At 37.5% G+C, this 27,671-nt stretch overlaps 1 protein-coding gene and 1 non-coding gene across 7 annotated transcripts; both read right to left on the bottom strand.

Moving 5' to 3' along the window:
- Positions 1-763: 763 nt before the first annotated feature.
- On the bottom strand, positions 764-27,133 carry LOC117972816 (centrosomal protein of 295 kDa). Of its 6 annotated transcripts, none has more exons than XM_059031118.1 (37): positions 27,009-27,133; positions 26,457-26,575; positions 25,416-25,616; positions 24,559-24,683; positions 23,426-23,516; positions 23,077-23,190; positions 22,640-22,780; positions 22,123-22,300; positions 21,708-21,875; positions 21,158-21,394; positions 20,766-20,872; positions 20,426-20,632; positions 19,893-19,978; positions 18,275-19,244; positions 17,251-17,446; positions 16,274-16,435; positions 15,073-15,258; positions 14,672-14,793; positions 14,074-14,206; positions 12,918-13,148; positions 12,069-12,235; positions 11,788-11,932; positions 11,434-11,585; positions 10,966-11,098; positions 9,590-9,756; positions 9,286-9,430; positions 8,924-9,075; positions 8,231-8,354; positions 7,413-7,582; positions 7,038-7,170; positions 6,042-6,694; positions 4,021-4,200; positions 3,627-3,684; positions 3,344-3,538; positions 2,649-2,745; positions 1,293-1,392; positions 764-1,015 (listed from the first exon to the last, which is right to left on the bottom strand). In XM_059031118.1, exons 2-37 carry the CDS (start codon positions 26,565-26,567, stop codon positions 974-976), a joined length of 6,579 nt encoding a protein of 2,192 aa, XP_058887101.1. In that variant the 5' UTR covers positions 26,568-26,575; positions 27,009-27,133; the 3' UTR covers positions 764-973. The 6 variants fall into 6 exon arrangements, with proteins under 6 accessions (XP_058887101.1, XP_058887099.1, XP_058887102.1 ...); XM_059031116.1 differs by having other exon boundaries at positions 22,123-22,306; positions 27,009-27,132; XM_059031119.1 differs by having other exon boundaries at positions 6,042-6,685; positions 22,123-22,306; positions 27,009-27,132.
- LOC131738078 (small nucleolar RNA U2-19) lies at positions 14,513-14,572 on the bottom strand. Its single transcript, XR_009329608.1, has one exon. It is a non-coding gene; the product is annotated as a small nucleolar RNA U2-19 (small nucleolar RNA).
- Positions 27,134-27,671: the final 538 nt, after the last annotated feature.

Below are 27,671 nucleotides of genomic sequence, written 5' to 3'. Positions count from 1 at the left end.
TGAGAAGACAACTAATATATACAGTCATCTATTTTTATTGTACTACCTAAAGCTACATCCAATGACAGTTTGAAAAGGGCATGTATAAACACGCAGTACTGTAATATTGGATTTTCCTTTTTCATCCTGGAGTTGGTCCAAATGGCTGGATTCATTGGTCCTCAGGTTAATCACTCCTGGCTTAATGAGGATATATTTGGCAGGGCACTGGCTATGTTTACAACAGAAAAATGGAATGGTACACTGTTGGCGTACCTTTAATACGATACATTTCCTATTTGCCTGGTTTACAACAAACTTGTATGTGGCCTGAGGTGAGCGTCACTGTATTTTAATTGAGGTGGGGTTGTGACAACATGATAGAGTTTAATTAAAGTTCAAATACATTTGGGACATACGATAGTGAACCAAACAGGGTCAAGCAGACAAACTAAATTATATGTGTGTGTGTATAATATATATATAAACATATATATATAAACAAACAACAACAAGTGAGTGTTATAGACACGATTTAACTAAAACTATTCAAAATGCTGATAATTTTTGGAGAATTCAAAACAGACAGGCTGGTGTGGGCTCTTTTTTGGTTGTAATATATAAAAACCCACATAGGACTCATTTTCAACTTTGTCAGTAGTTATTCTACTTTGTAAAATTAGAGTAGAAATACACTTCCACATTACCCGAGAAAATATTCAGAATATCCTTCTCACGTATTCAATTTATAAATATGTACCCAAATTATAAAAACAAACAAAAATCTGATTTAAACACATTAATTTTGTACACACTGGCATTTATCAAGCAAGTCTACATACAATACTGAGAATTAGTATAAATATTACTTAAGAAAATAGTTATTTACAATGCATTACTATACACAAACATAATTTACGATCAAAATAGATATTTAAAAAAAAAAATAGAACTAAGATTCAGTATTTAGCAACAGCAGTTCAGTGTCTGATCCTCAACACTTCATCTGTTTAGCTCTTAGTTTCTGTAGAGTTTTCTGTTGGGAGGAAAAAATAAATGTTATAAACTTGATTTACATGAAGTCAAAAAACTCCTGATTATCAAATAACACACAACAAACTTATTACAACAAGTGTTACGACCCATTAGGATTGTCATCTCACAGTCCCTTCACTTTCTTTGGGAATAAAAAGGGATTCTTACATTTGATTTACAATAAAAAAAAAAAAATAAATAAATAAAATAAATAAATAAATAAATAAATAAATAAAAATAAATGGAGCATTTCTAAAGCGAATATATTAAACACATACTTTTTGAAATTCCTTTGCCTTTTCACGGTTTTTGGCATATGCTTCTTGTCTCATCTTAATGTCCTTTCTGTGTCTCACCTCATCCAATTGATTATACAACCTACAATACAATAAAAAAAAAATAGTCAGTATATTTTCTCAGTACATGCATGAGCAGAGTTACAATTGTACAGTTCACTGATCTTACTGCACATTTATTTATAAAACGCACAATGAATGACACATTTTAAAACATGTCCCTTACATCTTTACTCTGTGCACAAGGTTAAAAGGCTAGCTCAATATAAAAGTATGTATGCTACTCAATTAACCTTTACTGGAAGGCAGCATCTAAAAAACACAAAATCTAGTAATTCACATCCAATTCTAAGGCATACAACAAGGCCATCCTATTGCGACTAATTCTTTGTCGACATTTCATCTCCATTGGTTTCAGTCTGTCAGTATACTTTAGAATTTAGTGGATAATGTTTAAGTAGAACACATTAAGTTAAAATAAAAGGGCAGCTAATGATTTCAGCATTACATATCTGATGCAGCAAGCATGACTTCATCTATTTTAGTGCCTTTGCTTACGGACGCTTAACTGTTCCACGGGTCTATTAGTCCTTTACATGATCGACTACTGTTCAAATAAAACTAAAAACTGTATGTACCAGCTGTCTGTTTGCCGCACAAGTGGTAAGCACTTCACAGGGTAAAGTCTGGTACAAAATTTGTTTAAAACAAAAAAAAAAAAAAAAAAAAAAAATTTAAAAAACACTGGGATGCTGGAAAACCAAGTTAGTGTTTGAGAGTAATTCAAGAGTAAAAACCATATTGACACTAGTGCTGTAATGGCCACGCCAAGCCCTAAAAAGCGACTGAGGTTGTTCTTTCGTTTTGATTCAGCCATTCAATCGTTTTGTTGTATTAAGCCTACACAACACAAACCTCACAGCAGGACACCAGATATAGTAAATCACAAGTCGGGGGCCCCCTACACCCCGACCCCCCCCCCCCCCGGGGGATAACTCAGTTCCAGGAGAAATTGATTATAATGGCTGTAAATAAAATGGAACAATACTTCTCTGGCTTTGGCAAGTACAGCAAATGCACTGAACACAGACTAGCATAGTAAAATGTGTGTCTCTTGGGTATATGCCCTGTTGATTTATCATCATTGTCTTGACAATACAGTATGCTCCAAGTATTGCAACTGAATTTAATAGCTCCAAAGAGAAAATACATTCTTTCTTTTCTTAATCTGCTCAACAGCCCTATCTTAAGAGGTGGTAAAAATTATTTGATCTTGAAATACACATTTTTAAAACCGCAACAGAAAAAAAACAAAACACAACTCCCAAAGCCCCTTACCTTTCTGTCCTTTGGTACATTTCTGTTTCATTCGCGTTTCTTTGTTCTGGAGTGCACACCTTCACTTCCCCCACTTTCTTCAACAGACAAACCTGAGCTAACATGAAAATAATAAAACATCAGAAAGTCAGTTAAGTGATGAGCAGTCACTACACTGATGATGTAAATAAATATAAAAACATATTATAAAATCACAACACAACACATTGTTTAATTTGTTCCACTACACTGGCAATTTATCAAAATAAAAGTTGAAGCAACACAACACATCACAGTTGTCGCCCTGCATTCAGACAGTGCCAACAGCAAGACAACAAATCGGTTTACAGAAAGCAAGGGTCCAACAGCTGTTTCCAAGATTAAAATTACAAGATCCATGGAGTGCTGCTTGTCAGAAGTACAACCACCATGGTAGATTAATGACTAGCACATAATAGCAAGCTGAAATCAAAGTCTGGAAAGAGTTGGATCATTTAAGGATGCACCAAGTGAGAGACAAAGACCTGAGCAACAAAGATCTGAGTCAATCTTTAAAACCACATTAAAATTGAAAGTATATGCACATTTCTGCTCCTTGTGCAAAAAAGGGTACCAAGTTAAAATACAATGGAGAGGCAAGAAAACTTGACACCCTTTCCCCCTCCCCGCATAGACACAAATATTAGATACATTGAAGCAAAATAAAAGAACTGTACCAGAGGAAGGCACTTCTGCCCTGTTTTGAGAGTTCTGATCCTTTGCGAGACTTTCAGGAGTCTTTACAGCCAGTGGTGTCTCTCGGGTTTTAATCATTTCTACTCTTTTAGATGATTTCTGAATGAGGCCTTTTTTTTTCTTGAGAAAAAACTTCTGCAAGCTTCCAGGTGAGGAACTGAACTCCAGCAGCATCACTAAACAGAAAAAAACATGAAGTTTTGTATTTGAAGAGATACGATTTCCTACATTCCCTAAAGTCAAAGATTTCAAAAATGTCTTTACCAGAGGTTTTGCTTTGTGAACTCTGAAATCCTTCTGTCAAAGGTTTAGATTTGTTTACCTGAAAAATAAAAATTAAACCCAGTAATATTGCCGCTACTAGACACAGTGTCAACATGAGCCAAATCAAAGCGAGGTGAACTTTAAGGTTTTTTTAGAGCAATTTGTAAAGATCAAATACAACAATGGTTGTATTTGAGAATGTTGCAGAATGTGAATGCTTTATAGACAGAAAACTACACAACTTCCCATCATTTGAAAACATTATTCCTCAACTGTTAGGTAATAATAAATGTTATGTGGGGGGGGGGGGAAGAATAAGGTGGTATTCAAAAGAAAAAAAATAAAAGTGAAAAACTACCACAGTAGAGACCATCTCAAAAGAAGAGATACATACCTCAGTATTTTCTAACTGTAGATTCTCACTCATGCATGTTGGTTTCACACTTCTATTCCCTGTGGTTTCTTCCCTATTGCTGTTGGATAGTTCCTGTTCTAGCAAAGTGGTTTCATTTAGGCTCATTAGAGTCAGATCAGGTTCTTCCATGATTCCAGTCCCAGACTCTGGATATTTGACCTTTGACAACAATTTAATACACCCTTTAACTTGCCAGTTTTTCCAATACTGAAATCCACACACACACACACACACACACACACCAAACCCACACACGTAGCAGAGGGTGTCCTCATTCATAGTAAACATTAGAAACTGCTGGGTGGTTGTAAGGTTAGCCTGTTTATAATGGAACATACAATCACATGGTTTAAAAAAAGAAAAAGGATCCAAGCTATGTTAATTACCCTTGACTATTGCCATCCATCATGGAAAACTAAACAGATTCAGGGCAATTTCATAAAATGAAGCTACAGTCATATATAGCAACTACTCCCATATGGCTTTCTAAACCAGTATTATGGAATGGTCCCATGAGTCCAATTGAAATTACTAGAATGCTTTGTAAAACTTGTCCAGTTTAAATGGTTGTAGAGGAACCCTGATGAAAGCTGGCACAATGCAGTATGAACCAATGATTTATAAAAAGTACAGTACATCTAAATTAGACAACAGAATCTGTAATAAACTAATATTAACTGAACTCAGTGGCGGCGGCTGGTGACCTCCGAGTCAGGGGAAGCACAAGTGGGGGTTGTAATCCATTTAAAACTTTCACAGAATGTGCAATAACTATATTTTTTGCAATAATATTGAACATTTAAACAAAGTTGTTTTTTTCAGTATTATCAGCATTACAGAAATGGGGATTTCTAACACGATTTTCAGCTTTAATATCACACATTAATTGACAGAGAGTTAAAGTAAGAACAGGTTCATAAATAAGTTAGGGCACTATGAAATCAGTTTTATTATTTTCTGATTTCAGTGTTTACCTTTGTAAAACGTAATTAGGTTGATTTAATTGAACTTATGTACACCGCAGGCGCAGCGAACACCACAAAACCGTAAATCTACAGGCTTGTATGTTTTTTCCACCCATTTGGTTTGAGTTTGTGTGCATTGGAGTACAGCAAGAGTCATTTTTTATTGAAAAAAATAGTATTGTTAAACTTTAAAAATGGGTTGCATAAGTAAAAATAAATAAACACCACACACCACTTTTTTTCTTTTTCCACTCGAACAAAACAAATTGTTTTTTTTGTTTCTCTGTATAAGTCAGTCATTACGGGTAAATAAAAAACAAAAAAAAACCACAACAGGGAACTACCTAACTTCCTTGCAACTTTACCCAATCTACTAGTGTTTCAGACAGACAGGAGTTAGTCATCGGAGGCAAAAAACAACAACTCTGGTCTCCTCCAATTAAAACCCATGCTCAGATCACACAATCTGCCACTGCTAACCATGTGTTTAAATGGGAGAAGGGAGGCTAGCCTCCCTTTGTAAAAAACATAAATAAAACACTCCTCCAGGACCAGAACATCATCTGCCACTGCTAGTACTGTAAATGCGCGTCTCTCAGCTGCCAGAATTGCTGTTCATTTAGGAATGTTGAATCTACGGTTAGGTTAAAATATCTTACATTTTAGCCAATAAATTCTATTTTATTTTATTGAACATTATAATATTATAATGCTTTTTGTTTTTTCCCTGCTTTGAACAGGGGAGGCGGAGCCTCCATTGATTGAACTGGACATCAGCTTGGTAAGGATGGTTATTTTGCTTATAAAACAAAAGAACTACAAACTGTGTTGAGCAAATTTCAGGCTATTCAGTTGAGAGATGTTGAGGTTTTAGACCACATGTATTAAAGTCATGAACATAAACAAAACAAACAAAAAAATCAGTTTGTAATATTTGTGCCATCTAATAATTCATTAGGTATAATGTTACTTCAACTGGTACGTGTTCTCTAAACTATGTAGTAAACTTTTTTTGATTTTAATTAAAATACTTACCCACACAGGTATGCTGAAGTTCGACTTGAAAGTGCCTAAATCTTTTGACGTTTCCGTGATGGAATGTTGCTTTACAGAGGCTTCGAGTTTTAATTCATCTTGATTAGCAGCTTGTCCAACAGTGTTCTCTGAGCTAGTTATCTGTGGAACACTCTGCTGAGAAACAGGCTTTTTGTAATCATTTGCATGCAGGTCACACAGGTCACTCTGTAAACCATTTAAATTATGCAAGTGGTGTTCATCTTCGACTTTCTCTGCAAAGCCACACTTCAAGGAATCGGCAATTTGGGGTTCACAAAGAACTGAATCACTTATTGTACTTTGTGTTGTTGCCAACTGGTAGAAAGACTCCTGCTGTTGGTCATGTGGGTGTTCCAGACTTTGTCGTCTCAGGTGCTCCAAAGATGTTTCAGAAAGCCGAGAGAACTCTGTATCATCCTGAGATACTGCTGCCAGCACACCAAATTCTTCATCCTGGACCATACCTTGCTGAAGGTATTGATTGCTGGCTGAAGACATCATGTTTCCAAGCCGAACCTGTTCTGGTAATCTTTCTGCGGTTAGTCTTGCAGGAGCAGGGCACTCCACATTCTGGCTGTTCTCACTTAGAGGGGCGTCTGGCTGCAGACTGGAGGAGTCTGAAGCTTGGTCCACTAAAAAACAAACAAAAGAGATCCAACAGATAATACAGACTTAGCAGATAATAACACTGTGTTAGATACATAAAACCACATGGAGGTAAGGGTTCCAGGGTAGGTGTCCCGTGAAGGTAAAGGAGCTTTATAACCAATGCCCCTCATGGTGAGGGTGTGTCAGAAGCATGTGGTGTATGACAAGACATTTGTTCTCAATGCGTAAACCATTTCATAGGTTTGCAAAACGCGAAATGCCCATCTAACGATCTAATTTTTAACACAACACAACGCACAACACAATTATTGAACCGAGTTCAAGAATTTTTTATAAAAATGTTAGCTAAAAATATTTAAAACTTACCAAAAGTAGAGTCATCTCGAATACTCCCCACTGTTAATTCACAGCTTACTTCTGGGATTGGAGTTACTGGCCCTGATGGCAACTGCTCTGCATTTGACCAGATTAAACGTCTTTGTATAGGGATATCTGAATCCTAGGTATAACAAATACAATTGTGATGACAAGTAAAACTTCCTTTCTCCAAAAAAAAAATACATTTTTTATTTATTTATTTTTATATATATATATAATTAATATAATATAATATAATATAATATAAATATATAAATAATATTATATCACACACATAATATTGATGTACACAAAATTTCTAAACTAGTGACATTACTGTAGTTCTTCAAATATGACTGACATGAGGGGTTAATGTAAACATACCTCTGAGTGATCCTCGCAGCTGTGCATCCCAGTGTGCCTTTGTGACTGCTGGGATGAAGAGAAGGTTGCAATATCAAAATCTGGTCTTGGTTCCAAAGCCTGGAAAAGCTCTCTCGAGTCAGGAGTGGAATTAAGATTGGAGCAATGCAAATCAGAAATATGCAGTTCACCTGGAGGGGGTAGAAGCAAGACGCATTGTTTTTATAACATTCTTTTAGATATAGCTAGTCATTGGATTTTATGTTGAAAGATTTAAAACCTTTAACAAGTTGTTTTAACGGAATTGTGAGTAACTCATTCTAACTAGAGAAACATAGTAATAGAGAGCTCAGTTCAAGTGTAGAAACCATCATGAAATATACACTTATAGAAAGTATACTTCAGTCACAGTATAGTTTACATCACAGCTCAGTATACAACACACATCAGACATGAGATCAATTACAATTGTAATTACACAATTTTGTTTCTGTATTTTTAGCTGCGATTATTGCTCGGTTATTTAGAATAAACATAGTAAACATGTTAATGTGGGTACTAGTTTGTTACTTTTTGATGTAATTGTAATTATAACTGACCCCAGATCTGACACACACACACACACACACACACACACATACATACACACACACACACACACACTACAATTTGAGCTCAGTTCAAGTGTAGAGACCATCATGATAATTATGTGTACATAATTTCAGTGACAATATTGTTTACATCACAGCTCAGGAATGTGCAATAACTACTAATCTTGATACCTGAAAATTTAAAAAGAAAAAAGGCAAATTAATAAACAAAAAACATTTTCAACTTACCAAACATATTGTTATCCTGAATACTGCCCAATGTCACTTCATTGTTTACATTTGGGATCTTGCTTGCGGTTGCCAGCTTTGCATTAGAGCCAATTAAACTCCTTTGAGCAGTGGTATTTGACACCTAATAAATAACAGAATAGACTTCAAATACTTTCGAAAAATATGGTATACAGAATTGAAGTTTTATTGACCATTTGGAGACCAATTTCTTTGAGTACTTATGGTGTAAATATGAAGATTATAACAGAAACAGGGAGTTCTACGTTTTAAAATGTATGCTCCACAAAAAGTACTAAACCTGGAGAAAACACGCAATGAAAGACTGAACATGAAATGAAATCTGTGTACACAAGTCATTTTCCAATATAATATTTGTGTACTGAATGATATTATTCTGAAAACATTGCAAATTGGACCTTGAGATAATGTACTGTACCACAGAGTGCCTTTGCGATTGCATGGATGAAAAATCAAAAGAAAGTCTTGGTTCCAAAGTCTGGAAATTCTGGCTGAAGTCACGTGGGAGATGTAAATTTGAGTCCTCGAAATCAGAATTATCCAGTCTAGCTGGGGGTGCTGTTGTTTTCCAGTACAATATTCGTGTACTGAATGATATTATTCAGAAGACACTTCAGTCTAACTCTTGTGAAATTAATACTGCAAACTGGACCTTGAGATAATGTACTGTACCACAGAGTGCCTTTGCGATCGCATGGATGAAGAGAAGGTTGAAATATCAAAATCAGGTCTTGGTTCCAACGGCTGGAAATTTCGTCTGACATCAGATGGGAGATGAAAATGTGAGTCTTCAAAGTCTGAAATATCCAGTCCAGCTGGGGGTGCTATTAAACAGAAATAACTGTTACTGTCCATATTAACAAATAATAAATTGCCATGAAGATAAACTTATGCTTAATGTTCAGCAATTTATCAATGATTGTGATTTGCTAATAAGGGGCCACATAATAAACTTCTGGCCCCTGACCCTTTTCTTCACTTCACCCCCCCCTCCTCCCAATTTTTGGTCAAACAATATAAAATTCACAACTTACCAAAAGTAATATTTCCTTGAATACGCCCCACTGTTATTTCATTGCTTACATCAGGGGCCTCTGCTTCTGGCCCAGTGGGACTGTTAATGTGCAACTGTTCTGCTTTGAAGCCAGTCACATTCCTTTGTGTAGAGGTATTTGAATCCTAAAAAATAATAACATAGGATTACAGTAAAGAAGATATAGATATATATATATATAGATATATATATATATAGATATATATATAGAGAGAGAGAGATCTATAAAGTAAAAAGGGACATGCCAAAGAATGGAGTATGTGAGCTCAAAAAAACAGTTCTACCTCAGAAAGATTCTCAAACATCGTAGATTGTTGAGATGAAGAGGACATTGAAATACTATAATCTGGGCTTGGTTCCAGAGCCTGAAACTGCAGACTGGAGTCAGGTTTTTCAAACCGCAGTGGAAGATGACAGTCAGAGTCAGAAATATCCATTCCAGCTGGGGATCCTATAAAACAGACATAAGAAATGTATGGTTACCATCAGTAATCAATGCAACATAAAAGTATGCAGTTATATATTTTGTTATATTATTTTAAGGAGCTGTACCCTAAATGTGAACTTGCATTGTATTTGTTTACAGAATACAAAGTTTTCCGAGTGCTATGCTGAATTTGGTAGTTTTGACCCAGTATGACCACCATAAGTTTTCAATGTACTCATTTGTACCATATTTGCTATTGCCTCCCCAGTATGAAATATTTGAGCAATATTACCATTCCCACCATCGAGGGATTGATTCAGTTCTTTGGTGTATTTGTCAATAATGCGCTGAATTCTACTCCTATTGAGTCTTGATTCTGTTCCATGCGACACAGGAACAGAGGTTTCTATGACACCGGGACATTCAGGAGAGGGAGTCATGAATACTGAAGTGCTGCTGTGGCTTCCTGCTTTACCCACTGAGTACCTGCCTTGCATACATTGTGTAGATTGACTCAAAATAAGTTTAGTGTCTTTCCATAATTGTTCTTATAACATTAGTATAGACATATCTCGTGAGTAACTAATTCTAACTAGAAAAACATAGTAATAGAGAGCTCAGTTCAAGTGTAGAAACCATCATGAAATATATACTTATATAAAGTATACTTCAGTCACAGTATAGTTTACATCACAGCTCAGTATACAACACACATCAGATCCGAGATCAACTACAATTGATTACAATTGCAATTACAAAGCAATTGTAGTTGAAACTTGACAAACCCACGTAATTGAAATTATACCATAAAATGATACGATTACAGTTCAATTACGCACTGATTTGTCATTCGATCATTCTTGTATTTTCAACCACTTTTGGTGACCATTTGTTTGAAGGGAAGGGAAAAAAAAAGAAGCTATGTAGTATGTTTCTGTATTTGTAAATGTGATTATTGCTTGGTCATTTAGAATAAATAGAGTAAAACATGATAGTGTGTAGTTGCTTGTTACTTTTTGGTGCAAATGTAATTTCAGCAAACAATTCAGCTATAATTATAATAATTCTAAATTGACCCCAAGTCTGACACACACTACAATTTGAGCTCAGTTCAAGTGTAGATAACTGTATATCATTTCAGTGATACTGTTTACATAACTCAGGAATGCCCAATAACTGCTTATCTTGGTACCTAAATATAGAAATGTGTCAAATAATCAATGTTCAACTTACCAAGCATATTGTAATCCTGAATACTGCCCAATGTCAATTCATTGCTTACATTTGGGGTCTCTGTTGTCAACTCTGTGGTTGCCTGCTTTGTATTGGAGCCAATTAAACTCTTTTGAGCAGTGGTATTTGAAACCTAATAAAAACAAAATAGATTTCAAACACATTCGAAAAGAGAAAATGCTATACAGAAGTTTTATTAACCAATTGGAGACCATTATTTAAATTTGAGTACTTAAAATGATGTAAATAGGATTATAAAACAAAACAGGGAATTCTTGTTTTAAGGTACGCTCAACAAAAGTAGTAAACCAAGAGAAACCACACAATGAAAGACTGAACATGAACAGAAAGTTGTGTTCATTTTCCAGTACAATATTCGTGTACTGAATGATATTATTCAGAAGACACTTCATTCTAACTCTTGTGAAATTAATACTGCAAACTGGACCTTGAGATAATGTACTGTACCACAGAGTGCCTTTGCGATCGCATGGATGAAGAGAAGGTTGAAATATCAAAATCAGGTCTTGGTTCCAACGGCTGGAAATTTCGTCTGACATCAGATGGGAGATGAAAATGTGAGTCTTCGAAGTCAGAAATATCCAGTCCAGCTGGGGGTGCTATTAAACAAAGAACTGTTACTGTCCATATTAACAAATAATAAATTGCCATGAAGATAAACTTATGCTTAATGTTCAACAGTTTATCAATGACTGTGATTTGCTAATAAGGGGCCACATAATAAACTTCTGGCCCCTGACCCTTTTCTTCACTTCACCCCCCCTCCCAAATTTGTCAAACAATATAAAATTTACAACTTACCAAAAGTAATATTTCCTTGAATACGCCCCACTGTTATTTCATTGCTTACATCAGGGGCCTCTGCTTCTGGCCCAGTGGGGCTGTTAATGTGCAACTGTTCTGCATTGAAGCCAGTCACATTCCTTTGTGTAGAGGTATTTGAATCCTGAAAAGTTATAATAAATGATGAGAGTAAAGAAGATAGATATAGAGCTAGATATATTCGAGGCGATCGAGATATATATAGCAAAAAAGGGAAAATGCCAAAGATTGGAGTATGTAAGCTCAGAAAACAGTTCTACCTCAGAATGATTCTCAAACATCCTAGATTGTTGAGATGAAGAGGACATTGAAATACTATAATCTGGTCTTGGTTCCAGAGCCTGAAACTGCAGACTGGAGTCAGGTTTTTCAAACCGCAGTGGAAGATGACAGTCAGAGTCAGAAATATCCATTCCAGCTGGGGATCCTATAAAAAAAAAAAAAACACACACACCACACCACACATAAGAAATTTATGGTTACCATTGGTAATCCATGCAGCATTAAAATTATATATATTTTTTTTATTTTATTTAGTGTGCCCAATTATAATCCCCCGCCCCCCCCCCCCCAGCCCCACAATTCTCCCAATTTGGAATGCCCAATCGTTTTTCCCCTCACCACAGTAATTCCCCACATGGCTCAGGAGACCCGTAGGTTCAGTGGGCGTCCTCCGATCACACGACCAAGCCAGCTCCCTTTTTCACCCAGGAACTCGAGAGCAGATGTCAGCGAGCTACCGACCTCTGGAGGACAAAGTCAAGCCCTGCAGGTGTCTGCTCCGAGCTCACTTTGTACCTGGCCAGCAGAGTTCACTGTTGAGTGATGAGGAGAAAGTCCCTGCTAGTTTTACCTCCCTAACTCACGGGAGCGCCAGAGCCAATGCGATGCTGCCTTCTGAATCCCCAGCAAAGACCGGCCTATTTTAAGGAGCTCTACCTTAAATGTGAACTTACATTGTATTTGTTGACAAAATATAATACAAAGTAGCTGGGTGCTATGCTGAATTAGGTAGTTTTGACCCAGTATGACCACCATAGGTTTTCAATGTACTTATTTGTACCATTTTCACCATTGCCTCCCCCTATGTAATATTTGAGCAATATTACCATTCCCATCATCGAGGGATTGATTCAGTTCTTTGGTGTATTTGTCAATAATGCGCTGAATTCTACTCCCATTGAGGCTTGATTCTGCTCCATGCGACACAGGAACAGAGGTTTCTATGACACCGGGACATTCAGGAGAGGGAGTCATGAATACTGAAGTGCTGCTGTGGCTTCCTGCTTTACCCGCCAAGTACCTGCCTTGCATACGTTGTGAAGATTGAAGAGAGACATCTAATAAAAGATAAAAACATACATGCAAGAGTTATACCTGACAATTAATTTTTTTTTACTTTTTTTCCAGATACAAGTATGATTTGTAACACAAAACATGACTATTCCTATTGCACTACAATCAAGGGACCAGCTAAAAAAATCTAAAGCCAAATGCATACCGTCAGTTTTTATTGAAGTTACAGAACAATGAAAAGCATTATACATTTAAGTACTGTGCGTTTTATTAAATACGGCTGTAAGTGAACTTTTTAACTAGCATACATTGCAAATGAACTGCACTTGAAACCTGCATGCCACATCCTGTTCACTGGCACTTTTAAAACAAGCAAGGAGTCCTCAACATCATGGTATTGAGCAAATCAGCCACATTGACAACTTGCCTCCAGAGTTTGTTGTTCAAAAGCCTGGATTATTATAAACCGTTTTTTTAGAATGGTTGAGAAAGTATTTGTGGGAATGTTGAAATCTGTAGCAACACCTTTTTTTCTTGTACGGTGGTGCATTATCCATTGTTTCCAAAACCTCCCCTTTTGTCTGCAAGGACAGTGCACATGTTTGCATGACCACTACGGCAACTGGAAATGCATCATAGGATCTGTAGTCTCCAAATAGCACTACAATACAGTACAGAGGCGCTAATGTGGATGCAAGTCAATACATTTCCCCAATATCCTTTACACTCGGCTGTTCTAACTAGGGCGTTTAGTTTTATTCACATTTTTCTACCCTGGGAGGGCTCCAGAATAATTCTCACAAGCAGAATTTGTGTTAAGTGAATTTGTATTATAAAGAATATAACAACTTGCCGGGACCTTGTAGAAAATAGATCAGGAAATTTGTCTAATCTGAGTTTGTTTTAATGAGAACTGACTGTATATATAGGAAAGTGCATTTTGGAATTCCAGAACAAACTGAACTTTACCAGTGGAGCCGACATCCTGTTCATTGGTGGAAAGACTTCCAGTAGAAATTGTAGTAGATGACATGCAATCTTGCTCAGATGTTTTATGGAACGGTATGAAAAGAGGATCCAGATCAGACTGAGGATGCATCACCTACAGTGGGTTTCAAGCAAACAAGATTTGTATAACAACATTGACCTTCTAATCAACACAACTAGAAAAAAAAAATAAACACTGAGCTCAGTTCAAGTGTAGAGACCATCACGAAATGTATATATATTTTTTTCTATACACTTCAGTCAATATTATTTACATCCTAGCTCAGTATAGATGAGACTGCAAGAACACACCACACACACACACACACACACACACACACACACACACACACACACACACGCTCAAGCACAAGTAAATTCAAACACACACAAGCACAGAGATAAAAGGAAAAACAAAGCTTCTCAGGCTCTTTTTGAATCATGCACATTGCTCAGATTTGGCTATTTCTCATCACTGATCCACAATTCAAAAAAGTAGATCTCAGAGAAAACCAAAACATTACAAAATTATTGATTTCAAACATTAGGCCAGACATACAACCAAAAAGCAATTGCTGACCTTATTACTTGATTTAAACCTTAAAATGACTGGTCCAGGGTAGCTTAATACACCTCGTCCAATATCAGCGGAGTAAAACGGCAGATCCACAGCCACTGAATGTGTGGGGTCACTAGAAGGAGCTGAAACATTAAAGCAAATAGCATTGGATAAAGTTTAATGGGAAACTGTATTACTGGTTTAAGGCCTGTGGAGGATACAAGCCATTTCTTAGAAGGAAAGATCTGAACTTTTTACGGGGGAAAATTTGTTATCTGTATCCCAACTAAGAAATCAAGGATACAATGCCAGAAGGCCTGGAACACTTCCAAAAAAACACAACAGATCAGTACAGCGACTTGGACCATAAGCATTAGGTCAAACAAGGGTTTTAAATACACTATAGCATTCTATCCTCTAACCTTGTTCTGAGAACGTGCGGGTTTCCATCATCAACATCTCCCTCCACGACAGTCTGCTTAAGCGCCCAGTACTTTTACTGCTCTCGCTACAGCTTCCTTCTTTGTTGCCGAGAGAAAGCTTTGAGACTCCATTCTCCTCTTTCATACCTCCATCCATAGCAACACTGAAATCATCATCATCTCCGCCTGTTCAAATCAATTAAGTGTGATTCAGTGAGGGGGAATATTACTCATTGCAGATACAATGAACACTTATTTACAATCCTGGTTTGCTATACAATGTGTAAAAGCTGGGTGCATTTGTTTCTGTTGCATCATTAACTCTCCGATAGACAGGTGATAACTGGGGTGAATAAATGGAAATGCAAACAAGTTGTTCTTCCTCTCTAAAGATTGCATTATTCCACTTACTCCTATAAACATACTGCTATAAATCTAACTGCACACATATCCCTTTTAATTTTTTCTACTCCGTGCATCAGTTTTTATTTTTAAAAGAATTCTTAACCTTGTGCACTCTGCCTACAATACCTAATTTCTACAGTCTTGAACCAACAAAACTAATTTGTTTTCCTGTGTTGAACTTAACAGCCTTTCCAGTTAAATCGGACAGAGCTACAGTAAGCTATAATCTCTGCTGTGAGGTTAATCGGACACAACACAACATATTGTAGGTCCACTCATTTTATTTCGTATAGTCCGATTCATCAATCCAAAAAAAAAAAAAAAAAAAGAAGGATTAAAAACCATCATAAACATGTAAACAGATATATAATTTCAACCTTGTCACTGCTTGAACCCATTGTTTCCAGTTCTGTTCCAAAAAGGATGAATGAAACACATACACTTAGTCAATATATGCCTTTCCGTACTGTATAATTAAGAATGCTTATTCTACCTGGATTTATATGTGTCTGTGACTTGAGTTTTACACTGTAAAGTGTATCAAAATAAAGATAAAATTACGAGATATGCATGCTAAGTTTGTTAGATTAGATCACATTAAGTTTTAAAACTAACTATAAAGCTTTCAATCTAACAGGAGTTAAGGAATGGATGGATGGGTGGTCTTTTCAGGACAATATGGTGAATTTCCAGGGAAATTATTTATGAAGCTCCACTAGTGACCACTGCAGAACCAGAAATACATAAAATGATAACCCTAGCTAAAAAGACACACGTTGTTTGCACCTTGTATTACCTAGAAGGCTGTCACTTATAGGCGTTTCAACCTCCTGTATTGCACTGAGCTCATGTTGTTCAATGACCCCTAGAAGTCCTAGCCTGGGTTTTGCAACTGGTGGTTTCAGTGGTCTTGAGAGTTGGTGGTCTTGGCCATGACGGACATTCTGAGCCGTGGTTCCTGTAAAGAAAGAAAGGTTAAACCTAGACAACAACAAAAGGCCGATTTTAGTTGTGCCACAAATTGTGAAAATCTGAAAGGGTTAAACAACCAAATTTAGATTCATTTAAAGGTTTATTACATTTCACTTCCATGCAATGGTTTTAAAATGCAGACTGTCAACCACACAAGAGTTCTCCTGAAACATCTTCTTGGCAGGTAGGTAAACAAACAAAGAAACCAACCTATCTGTCATTAAAGCAGTTTTATTTCTTTATTTATTTTTTAAACCTGGCTTAAGATATACTTGCATCAGCTTGTACTTGCACTGAACTGCTCCGTACCTTGCCATATTCTACTACTGCTCTTAACTAGAACTGCTTACGGTATCTTGTATGTTATTTTACTCTTATAGGTATCCATATTCACGTTTTTGTAATTGCTCTTATTTGAAATCATTCTCATCCGTTTCTCGTACTTACTGCGTGCTCTTACTGGACTTTACCCATAAGCAAATATTTTTACTATAAGTTAACTGCTCTTAGTCGAACTCGCTCTTCAATGCAATTATTTACTGTATTCTTTATTTTGCTCTTACTTGAATATGATCTTATTTGCTACTGATTTTATTGTACTTTACAACTGCTCTTATCTGTAATGTGATATTTTGTAACAATTGTAAGTCGCCCTGGATAAGGGTGTCTGCTAAGAAATAAATAAATATATATATATCCAAATGCAGTAACTTAAAGCAGTTCACGGCTATCAAACAAATTCAAACTATGTTTAATGATATTGATATTGTATGAATGTATTAAATGCAATTATAAACTTACCACTTTGCATAAATGTCTGATGGTAGCATGAAGGCATTTTATTTTCATTTTCTTGTGAAGGCATATTAGACTGGTGCTCAGTACTGTGTGACTCATCAAGTGTGCAATCAGATTTCTCTAATGCTTGCAGTAGGGAAGTCATCAGATTGAACTGTTCTGCTTTACTGGTCTCTGGCATTACTGCCGTCTGCTCAAACTAAACCAGACAGAGGAGAAGAAAGGTTTAGTATGCCCCAGAAGATTTGCTTTTCCCCCCATACACTTTTACATATTTCACTACAACTAAACTATACCTAGACAGCCTTAACACCAATTCAGTCACAGTAAGAGACAAGTTCAAAATCAAAGGGCTATTTAAAATAATTCTGAAGCGCTGCAGGTCCTGTTAAGATCAGCAATGCACCAGATGTTTTGCACAAGCAATTGGTGAACGCTTCCCAAACAGCTAGGGGAAATTAGTTATTACCGCTGATCCTTGTGCATCCCTCACAGCTTGCAGATAATAAATAAATAAATAAATAAATAAATAAATAAATAAATAAATAAAATAAAATAAAAAATAAAAAAGGAGCATGCAACAGTACATTGCTTTGACAGCAGCAGACCTGGCTATGAATACATTTGTGATATATTGGCAAGTGAATGCCGAGGACAAAATTACAAGATTCATATCTAAAATTGAAAAAATATAAGCAGCACACATGTATAGAAAAGTTTTCTAAATCAAGTGTCGAAGAGATCAGATTTTCCTTTTAGATCCTTACTGCCAGATGGCACCATGTATAAATCCCACAAATAAAAATGAAAAAAACTGCATTTATAATAGAACCTTCAGTTATAATGCCATAATCCGTTAAGGACCAGATTTTTTTTAATATACACTATTTAAAAAGATACCAAGGCCCATTAAATCTGAGTGTACCAAAGCAGGGTATAATCAGAATTTTAAAAATTGCAATAACACTACAATATATCTATATTCATATCTAGAACACATATGGAAATAGATGCAGGTTTTCTATACCTGCTTGTCGGTGAGAAACATTTCCAGGGCCTCTTGTTGTCTCTTCATGTGCTCCTTCAGCTGGTCCTGTTTGTGGGTCAGCGATTCCTCCTGAACTCTCTGCCTGCTTTGCAGCGCCTCTCGCTGCCTATCGAGCTGCTCCTGTAACTCCCGGAGCTGCCCTTGCCGAGCCTGGATCTCCACTGAGGACGCCAGCCGACTCTCTTGATCACAGGGAGTTTCCGAAGGCTTGGGGAAGGAACTGTCCTCAGGATATACTATCAAGTTTCTCTGGCACCGAGGTTCAAACGTACCCATCAGTAATTTAGGCGACTGACCTTCTAGAGGCACCACATCGTTCTTTGAAACCTCAATAAAGCGTCTGATGTCTACCTCGGTCATCCCACTGTCAGATGTTCCTTGTATGGCCATGTGCACTGGTTCTACTTGGGATATTGGAATCGTGGCTGGTTCTAAATGTCTCTCTGTGTGTTGCTCCGTACCAACATCCTTCAAGGCTCTTTCAGTGTTTAAGCGAGACAGCTGGGTCTGCATTTGTTGTGAATCTGACCCCAAGGCACTATTGTTAAAATGAGGTGTGGGAATTGGATGTACAGTTAGCATTTCTGGCTGTAAATGATTTTCTGTTTGAGATAAGCGAATGCCTCTTAATTCTCCACCTTTTAAGGAATATTCAGAACGTTTTTCTCCAAGTGCTGTGAGCCTGCTGTGGAGCGCCTCTCGCTGCTCCTGCCATTCTGGTTTCTGTAAATTGAGAGGGCCAGGAGGCAAACAATCTAGTCTTTTTGTCCCGGCAATAAAATCCGGCCAATTTGGCTGCTTTCTTTCTGAGGCCAGTTCTACTTCTGGTTTAGTATAAGCAGCATTGAGATCTAAGGGTACTGTAGACAAAGATGGATACCTTTTCTTCAACATTATCTGGTACTCCTCAAGTCGCCTTCGGGCTTCTTCGACTGACTGTTTATGCAGCCTGAAAAATATCAAAGCATTACATTAATAGTCATTCAACAAGTCATACAATAAGAACCAACATAACCTGTTAGCATAACTTAAGTTATTTAAGGATGTCATTAGAAGACCTACATTAAAGGAATGAGAGGCATGAAAACCTGTTTTATTTAAAGTTATAAATTACATTTTGGATCAAAAACAAAAAGAACCAGTGGCACCTGTTATTTAAAGGTCTAATATATTCATAGTTTAATATATTATTACATTTACTTTATGAATTAAGAAGGTTCAACCAACACATCAATTGCACTGTACCAGTCTTCAAAACCTCACTGAGGCAAAAAAAATTCTACTTGGATTTAATTACCATGTATATGCCAGTACAGATACAATACAAAGAACCAACATTTACAGTTAAAAAGACTACAAATCTAGATATTGTGCATCCCCTTCTTTACTTGTTTCACTGTAATGGTAAATTAGCCCAATCAACATCAATCACCATCACCTGCTTGTCAGGACCCGATTTCTGTATTGAGCTCAATCCAACTAAACCGGCTCGCTCAGCAGTATTTCTTAACATACTTTCAAATATTAACATTTTAACACAACCTCACCCCCCACCCCCCCAAAAAAAACCAAAAACACCTTTGTAAAATATACTAACTGATTTTGTTCCAAGAGACGCTGTTGATAATGATGAATCTTCTGTAAATGGTCATCCTCTAAAGATGGTGGGAAGGCCTGCATTTGCTAAAAGGGTAATGTACAATTAATAAATAATGTATTTTGCAAAACAAAAACTAATATTTTGACAGTGTATTACACAAAGTCATATACACAGCTATACTGTAGTTAATGATTAGCAGAGTGCTGCAGTGGTGTCTGTTCTACTGCAAGTAGTGCCTTCTAGTGTTGAATATTTTCCACTGTTTTGAATGTCATTTTTTATAATGTTTTGGTATTGAATGTTTCAAAACAGTTTCACTTGTGCTTTTGAAATTACTGGTTATAAACTTGAAAAACCTGTCCTTGCATAAAAGGATGATCTTAAACTTCAAGACAGCCTAGATCAGGTACCGAGTGTTGCTCTTTCAGTCCATTCCAATTTAGGACCTTGTTCCAACAAGGTCCTTTAAAAAACTTAATTGCACACCTTTGTTCATTCTACGAGCACTCATAGAACTTTCAGCAACATACTTCAGGAACTACAACAGAAGGGGCGTGTTCCTCTTCATAAGGAGCTTGGGAATTAACATTTGTCTTCCGATTATCCTGCATCTGAGCCTGTATCTGCTCCCTCTCCAGTTGAGCCTTCTGTAAATGAATCTCCAGGCTTCGTTTCTGTGCCTCTAGCTGCTGAAGAAGAGCAATTTGTTGTTGCTTCTTCAATTCTAACTCTTCCTCCTAAAATAATAAAATGCATTATTAAACTCTGAATGCTATTAATGGATTATAGTCTCAATTTAGTTATAGGCTTAAGTTTGACAACCATTTCAGATTTGATGTTACACGTCCTTAATTCCTTTTTTTTGTTTACCTGTTTTTTTCTCTGTGCAGCTGATTGGATTTGAATTGCTTGTTCTTTAGGATGCAGCAGGGTTGTACTGCCAGCAACAATAGGTTCCTCCATCATTGTTTCAGGCACTGAAATAAAATAACAACAATGGCAGACATGTACAATTTTATAAACTACACTCTGAAGATGATTATCCTATAACTAATGACAGACTACAATTTAACAACTTGCTGTTTGCAACCCACAGAATGGCTTCAAAATTGGATCTGTATAATAACTGTATAGGAAACAGGGATTGGGTGCAAATGCAGTTTAGTAATACTGTACTCAGGCAAGAGATTACATATCTATATATATAAAAACACAAGCTTATATTCTCAGGAAACCGATTCCCATCACCCCTGGCTACTTACCCTCAGGATGGTGAATAAGAGCCTGATGCTGCAGCTGATCATCATTCCTCAGAACGCTGGAAGTTGGATGTTGTACCACTTGACTAGCTAGTGAGCCAGAATCAATTGTCATGGCCTCACTTGCCGTCTCTGATTCACTTCTGGATGTCCACTGGTCTCTCTGGGTCCTGATCTTGCTAAACAGTTTCTTCAATGCTTGCTTAGAAGCAGCTTGGCGAGTCAGATCTTGGTCTGGACCTAACGTTTACAGAAAGAAATGAACAAACCTTTATGATGTTTTCAGAAACAAGTTATTACCTAGATCAGACAATAATATCAACAAAGAAAGGTAAAAGAATTATAGAGCTTATAGTGTGCTGTAACAGTCACCCATTCAACAAATACTTAGTGAAGGTTACATTCATGATTAAGTCTGGAATAAAGCCCAAAAAACAATGCAATTTTGTATATTTTGAAAGATTTTACAAGTTTTGCTTGATTGCTTTAAAATGTTTAGTTTCTGAATGACTGCAGTAATACTGCATGGTGTTTAACAGGCCTTGTTTTCTACCTTCTGTTCTGTCCGGGAGGCTGACAGGTTCACTTTCCTGACTGCCCTCTTCAGTACTGACTGCTGCCTCAGGTTCCAGTGTCAGATCCAAGTCCTCATCCTGTGATCCTGTAGAAGGAGCTGGCAAAGGCTCGGGCTCCAACCGCAGAACCAGGTCTCCTTTCACCTCTGAGGGGGGTGGGTAGGTAAAGTTTAGAAAGTTTGTTAACAAGTCGGAAGCAAAAACACTGAAACAACGTGCTGTACTACAAGGATTTAGGAGTACTTTAACTGAAAAGATGCAATTAGCTAAATAACATGTAGCATGAAAGTTGAACAGTTATTATAACAGACATTTACCAGTTACATTTCACATTATAAATCATAAGAAATATTTAGAAAATTGATACTGTTATCAAACTAAATGGGCTCTTACTTTTGTCCCCAGCGTACATGTCTTCAAAGGCAAACTCCAGGTCTCGCTGCCAGTCCTCTTTGATTTCCAGACGTCTGTACGGTGGTTCAAACAGTTGTAGAGGCATCTGTGCCACAACCTGTCTCCTCCGGTTCAGGTCTGCATGTTGCATCTGCTCCAGCTCCTTCATCAACCTCTCCTTGTCCTGAGGCAAAACAGCAGAGGGCATAACATCACAACCGCTCCTACACAACTGCTGAGGCCTAGTTAGTAAACATCTACATCATATTTAATCACTTTACTACAAAGAGGCTCTAGTAGTCATTTCAGCCGACAGAGCTGGTAACGAGCTGGGCGTTTATCTTTTTGGCTTTTTGGTCCAACAGCATTTACAACAGAGATGAAAGTAAGGACCATCCATACAATAAAAGTAAGTGGTAGCCAGATGCAGCTGAGCAAAGCCGAAACATTAGACGGCCACTTGAGTTTGGACACCCCTGATTAAATTAAGAAAGATCAGATTCATCCCTGCGTTTACCTGAGCCAAATGGACCATTCGGAGGGCATGACCACCCCTTAGCCTGGCCTTCTCCAGCTGCTCTCGCCTCTCTTGCTCTTCTTCCTTCTGCAACTCATCTAAGCGTTTACTCTCCTCTTCTGCTGCTACACGAGCATCCAACTACGAGGGAGAAAATGAAACCTTTAACTGCACTTCATCAAGCTGATGAATGGTTTAGAAGAGATGCACTGATATAAGATACTGAGTTTACAACAAAAAATGTTTTTATATATATATATATATATATATATATATATATAATTTTAAAAACAATAGTACATGATTTCAAAAGTCTGACTTAACACAACCAGAAGTCCCAATTGTGACACTCCAACACATGAAATTGAAAGTTTGAAAGTGAAATTCTCAAAAAGGATTAATATACAATATAATATTTAATAAAGAACAGACATTACCTGCTCTGTGTCAACCTCCCTGTTAACACAAGGCTCTGGCAGATGGTAGTGTGTGACAGAGAAACTGTTGACATCGTACATTTTTACTGCAGGATGCTTCTTTACTTCAATATTCTGGGGACAAAACACATTCAGCACCGACTACAGTGAAATAACACGTAAAGAGGTAATCGTTCTTAAAATACAACATTTTCAAGGCTTTCTTTAAACTACTGTTTAGAATTGAGATAAAATACTTTTCAACCGAAACACACTACAAACTACACAAACATCTGGATAATCTTCAGATATTACTGGATTCTATAAATAATACATAACTCTCTGCATTTATTTAATGAACAAAACTTACTTCCAAGGGGTCTTGTGGAGTTGGTAGACTTGCAACTCTTGAAGCTCTCTCTTTTTCCAGAAGTAATGCTTGCTTCCAAGCTTTAATGTGTCTTTAAAATTACAAAACAAAAAACAAACACGTTCATATTCATACATGTTTTACTTGGAAAAATAAAAGGCCAACTGTCTAAACATAAATCAATGTCTAACTATTTTTTTAATTGGATGATACCAGAGAATCAAAAGCTCTTTTCACACTGGCACGCTCTACCTGGGTCATGACCTAGTGTCATGCGGGTCGGCTACGTGATTTCACACTGCTTTTTAAAGAAGCAGTGTTGACCTGGGTGACAGATGCAAGTACACAATGCGCATACTCAATGCGAAGTAGCAACATTCATATGACCATCCTTTCATATGCTCAGCTTCTTTGGATAAATCGGTCAGCCCAAATGTTGATTAGAGCAAATGTTTCATCATCCTTGCTGCGATCTGGCTCATGCTGCGTCTCAAATCAACAGAAATATGGCTAAAGAGAATAAACAGAAATGTTCCTTGCTGAAGTGAAACCCTTCACGCAAGCGTGGCTGTTTGTTACTTAGTCCGTTTACAAACACCATCATGCATTGTGTCTCGCTCGAACCGGGTGAAAGCGTGTCGACCCACAACCTGTGGGTCGCTGCCGACCCGGGTACATGGTTTCACACTACACGGGATTGGGACCCGGGTAACCAGAACCCGGGTTGGGACCCAGGTAGGAGCGCCAGTGTGAAAGGGGCTATAGAAGGCACTATCTTAAAGTGTGTTCTCAATGCATAAAGTTGCAGGGCCTCAATTTAGCAGCCATTTTGGCTCGGAGGTCAATATCAAGGTTTTGACAGTGCAATGGCAGCAGTCTTGTAAAAATGAATGCCACAAAAGGATGCATTTCTCATGTAACTCAGACTTCACCCCAGGAATACTGGAATACAGTTATGCAACAAGTATCAAGGTGCATCACCTGGAAACCAAAATGTCACATGACCACAATATGGCTGCCATCGTAGATCGGAGGTCAAAGTAAAGAGTAAGATTACATTATGCACAAGGAGTTTCCAGAACATTGAAAATAATAAAAACACTGAAATTTTATCAGTGCATATTCCAGCTCACCGAGTTTGTTCTTCCAGCTGTTTTTGCCTTTGTGTTTTTAACTCTTTTAGTGCTTCTTTGTGTCTTTCCTCTGCTTTTTGATTGCTGGCTGCCACTTTCCATGCAATGGCTGCCCAGTCTGGTTCCTGCAGGGTTAGTCAAAGCATTAAGGACTTAAAATACAGGACTGTTAGGCTCCCGAGTGGTGCATCCAGTAAAGGCGCTCCACGTGGAGTGCAGGATGCATCCTATAGCCTGGAGATCGCTGGTTTGAACCCAGGCTATGTCATTGCCGACCGTGACCAGGGGTTCCTAGGGGGCGGCACACAATCGGCCGAGTGCCGCCTGGGTACGGAGGGATTAGGTCGATAGGAGAATCCACGGTTCACCACACACCAGCGACCCCTGTGGCTGATTGGGCGCCTGCGGGTCTGCAGTGGAGCCATTCAGATCTGTGTTGTCCTCCGTCACTATAAGTCTGGTGGCTTCGCTGTGGATCCGCAATGCAAAAAATGACGGATTGGCAGGAACACATTTCGGAGGACGCGTGTTTCAGCCTCCGTTTCCCGAATCGCCGGGGGGTTGCAGCGGTGAACCGGGATAAAAACAATTGTTGGGCATTCCAAATTTGACAGATAATTGGAGTAAAATGCACTGCTGACGACCAAATTTCTATTTAAAAAAAAAGGTTACAGGATTGTTAACAGATTTACTTTTTACCAAAAGGGCTTTTTTTTTTTTTTTTTTTATAAAATCAGCATGTTAATTATCCATCCGTTTCGGTTTATTATCCTGCATTTAAACAGCCCGCTAGTAGAGGTGAAATTAGCTTTATGCTTACTGGCTTAAGTGCATCAAAATAAAAGAGCGTTGCTTACATTTTCTTTGGCTCCCCTGTGACCCTCTCCCACAGCTTCCAGGCTGTTCAGATAATGGGTTTCCAGTGCCCTGGCTTTCTCAGCCTGTTCTCTCTGCCATTCCACTCTCAGCTCCTCTGCTAGATTCTGGAGCTCTCGATCACGACGCTGCTTGACCTCTTTCCTGACCTGCAGCGCAATGTACCGTTCCTGCTCTCGAACCTAGGACATGGACATGTTAAACAACTGTAGTACACTGACATAGCGCCAACATTCAGTTGTATTACAGCACTAACATAAGCAAAGACAAATATTTTACAGTGCTGCAAACATTAAACAAACCTAAAACTGTAGTGTTATTTTCTGTTATGCCTACTTACTGTACCATATTCCTTCCACCATTGCAGTTTCAGGTTTACATTAGGGTGGCAGCATGCCTGTTTTTGGAAACATGCACATTCACTTTATTGGTTGGGGCATCAGCAACATCTGTACTAGCAATATATTTTAAAGACCACCTGAATTTGTAGCGAAATGCAGAATAATACCACCTTCCACAAGGGTTGCCTGCCATGTTGAATAAAAAGAATTTAACTTTAAAAAAAAAAAAAAAAACCTGTATGCTGTATGTGCATAAAGACTTTATGAAAAATGTCACCCCTGTTGTGTTACCAAGTCCAACTTGGCTGGATGGAACATACCAAAACGTGGCTGCCGCTGTACCACTGGTGTTGCCACACTCCCAAACTGTTTAACTGCTAGACCACATCCAGCAACATCTCAACAACAAGCCTACATCCACGTCGCTATATTGATCATTTAATCGAGAACTACCTCAAGGCATTTGTATGTGTATACTGGTCTTATCGACAATACAGTATACTAGTTTGTATAGTCCATGGCTGTAGAATATTGATTCCGACAACAATAATATGGGGAACGTGCAGTGTAACCAACTGCTTTTTAAATGTCGGTGTGTGTGTGACAACGACTCTTACTGTATATATATATTTTAATAAATTACATAATTGTATAACTCTGTCTTCGATGTATCTGTCTCACCTGTTGTAACCTCAGTTTCCTTCGTCTTTCAAGTTCTTCTTTTAAAATCTGTGCTTCTTCGTTGGGACTCAGGCGTAATTTACCTACTTTTTTCGCCACTTTCCTCTTCATCTTTGTTGCTGCAGTGAGGCAAATATAAAAAAATAAAAACAGTAATTTAGATCCGATAACAACTTCATTGAAATAATACACATTACCGGTTTGTAACCGTATAGCTACCACGTACAAGAGCAGTAAAGTATCAAACTTCTACTGTAATATTGTATTTATTATTTTTATTGTCATCGTACCGTTTCTAAATCACATACTTTACACATTACAATGAAAATGAATTCCAATCTCAAGCTAGATTTTAAAAAAAGAGAAAAACAGACATTGGTTCTTATTTTTTTACAAACCCACTCACCAAGACTTTTTTTTTTTTCAGCTTCGTCAAATCCAACCAAACACTAACATCAATGTGCAGCTCATGCCTTTCAGCCCAACAATATGCAGACATACAGAATTTCCCAAACGCACAATGTGAATTACAACTGTCCAAACATACTCTACCTTTCAGTCCTTTCTTGTTTCTACGTAGTTTTTAAACGGCAGTTTGTCGGGGAGACATGATGTCACATCCTGCATTTTAAACAGCCCGCTAATGGCAATGAAATTAGCGGGACGCTGAAACTGTTCCGTAGTTGTGAGATCATAATTTAAATGTGTCTGTGACTACTGTAGTGTAGAAGGAAAAGGTGTATCTGGCACTGACTGTTCCGCTAAATAGTTTGGACATCGTAGCTTTACTGTATTTAAAAGTTACTGTATGTGCACTGCAGTTTATTGCAGTCGTTTCCTGTAAATTCATTTGCATTTGAATGGGGTTTGAAGTGATTATTTTCCCAAAAGAAAGATCAATATAGTTATTTTGCATGTTCTTAGTGTATTCGATTTTATTTTACTTGTTGGTTTGTTTTCTGCCTCACAAAATACTGTCGATAATAATCTGAAATGTTGAATTCATGCACAGCTTGTAAAAATAATTCTGGAACTTTAAAGTTCTGTTGATTGAATTCGCACGGAGCGCGAATGACTGAACAATCATAAAAGCAGAGCATCATGGGAAATGTAGTCCTGTTGTTATTACCTATATCATCTGGTCATCAAATTTTATAGTTTGGAAATGGTTGTTTGATTACAGTATATATATATATATATATATATATTCAAAAA

Source organism: Acipenser ruthenus, chromosome 9, assembly GCF_902713425.1.
Source record: "Acipenser ruthenus chromosome 9, fAciRut3.2 maternal haplotype, whole genome shotgun sequence".
In the NCBI taxonomy this organism is placed as follows: domain Eukaryota; kingdom Metazoa; phylum Chordata; class Actinopteri; order Acipenseriformes; family Acipenseridae; genus Acipenser; species Acipenser ruthenus.
This window is presented reverse-complemented; position numbering and strand designations above follow the sequence as displayed.

What these genes read in the sequence shown, in the direction of transcription:
- LOC117972816 (XM_059031116.1), bottom strand. Translation starts at nt 26,567, where the DNA reads ATGAAGAGGAAAGTGGCGAAAAAAGTAGGTAAATTACGCCTGAGTCCC. An exon ending in GGAAACTGAGGTTACAACAG is followed by an intron (nt 25,617 to 26,456) that starts GTGAGACAGATA and finishes TCCATGTCCTAG; the next exon opens with GTTCGAGAGCAGGAACGGTA. An exon ending in TATAAGTGACAGCCTTCTAG is followed by an intron (nt 15,259 to 16,273) that starts GTAATACAAGGT and finishes TGATTTGAACAG; the next exon opens with GCGGAGATGATGATGATTTC.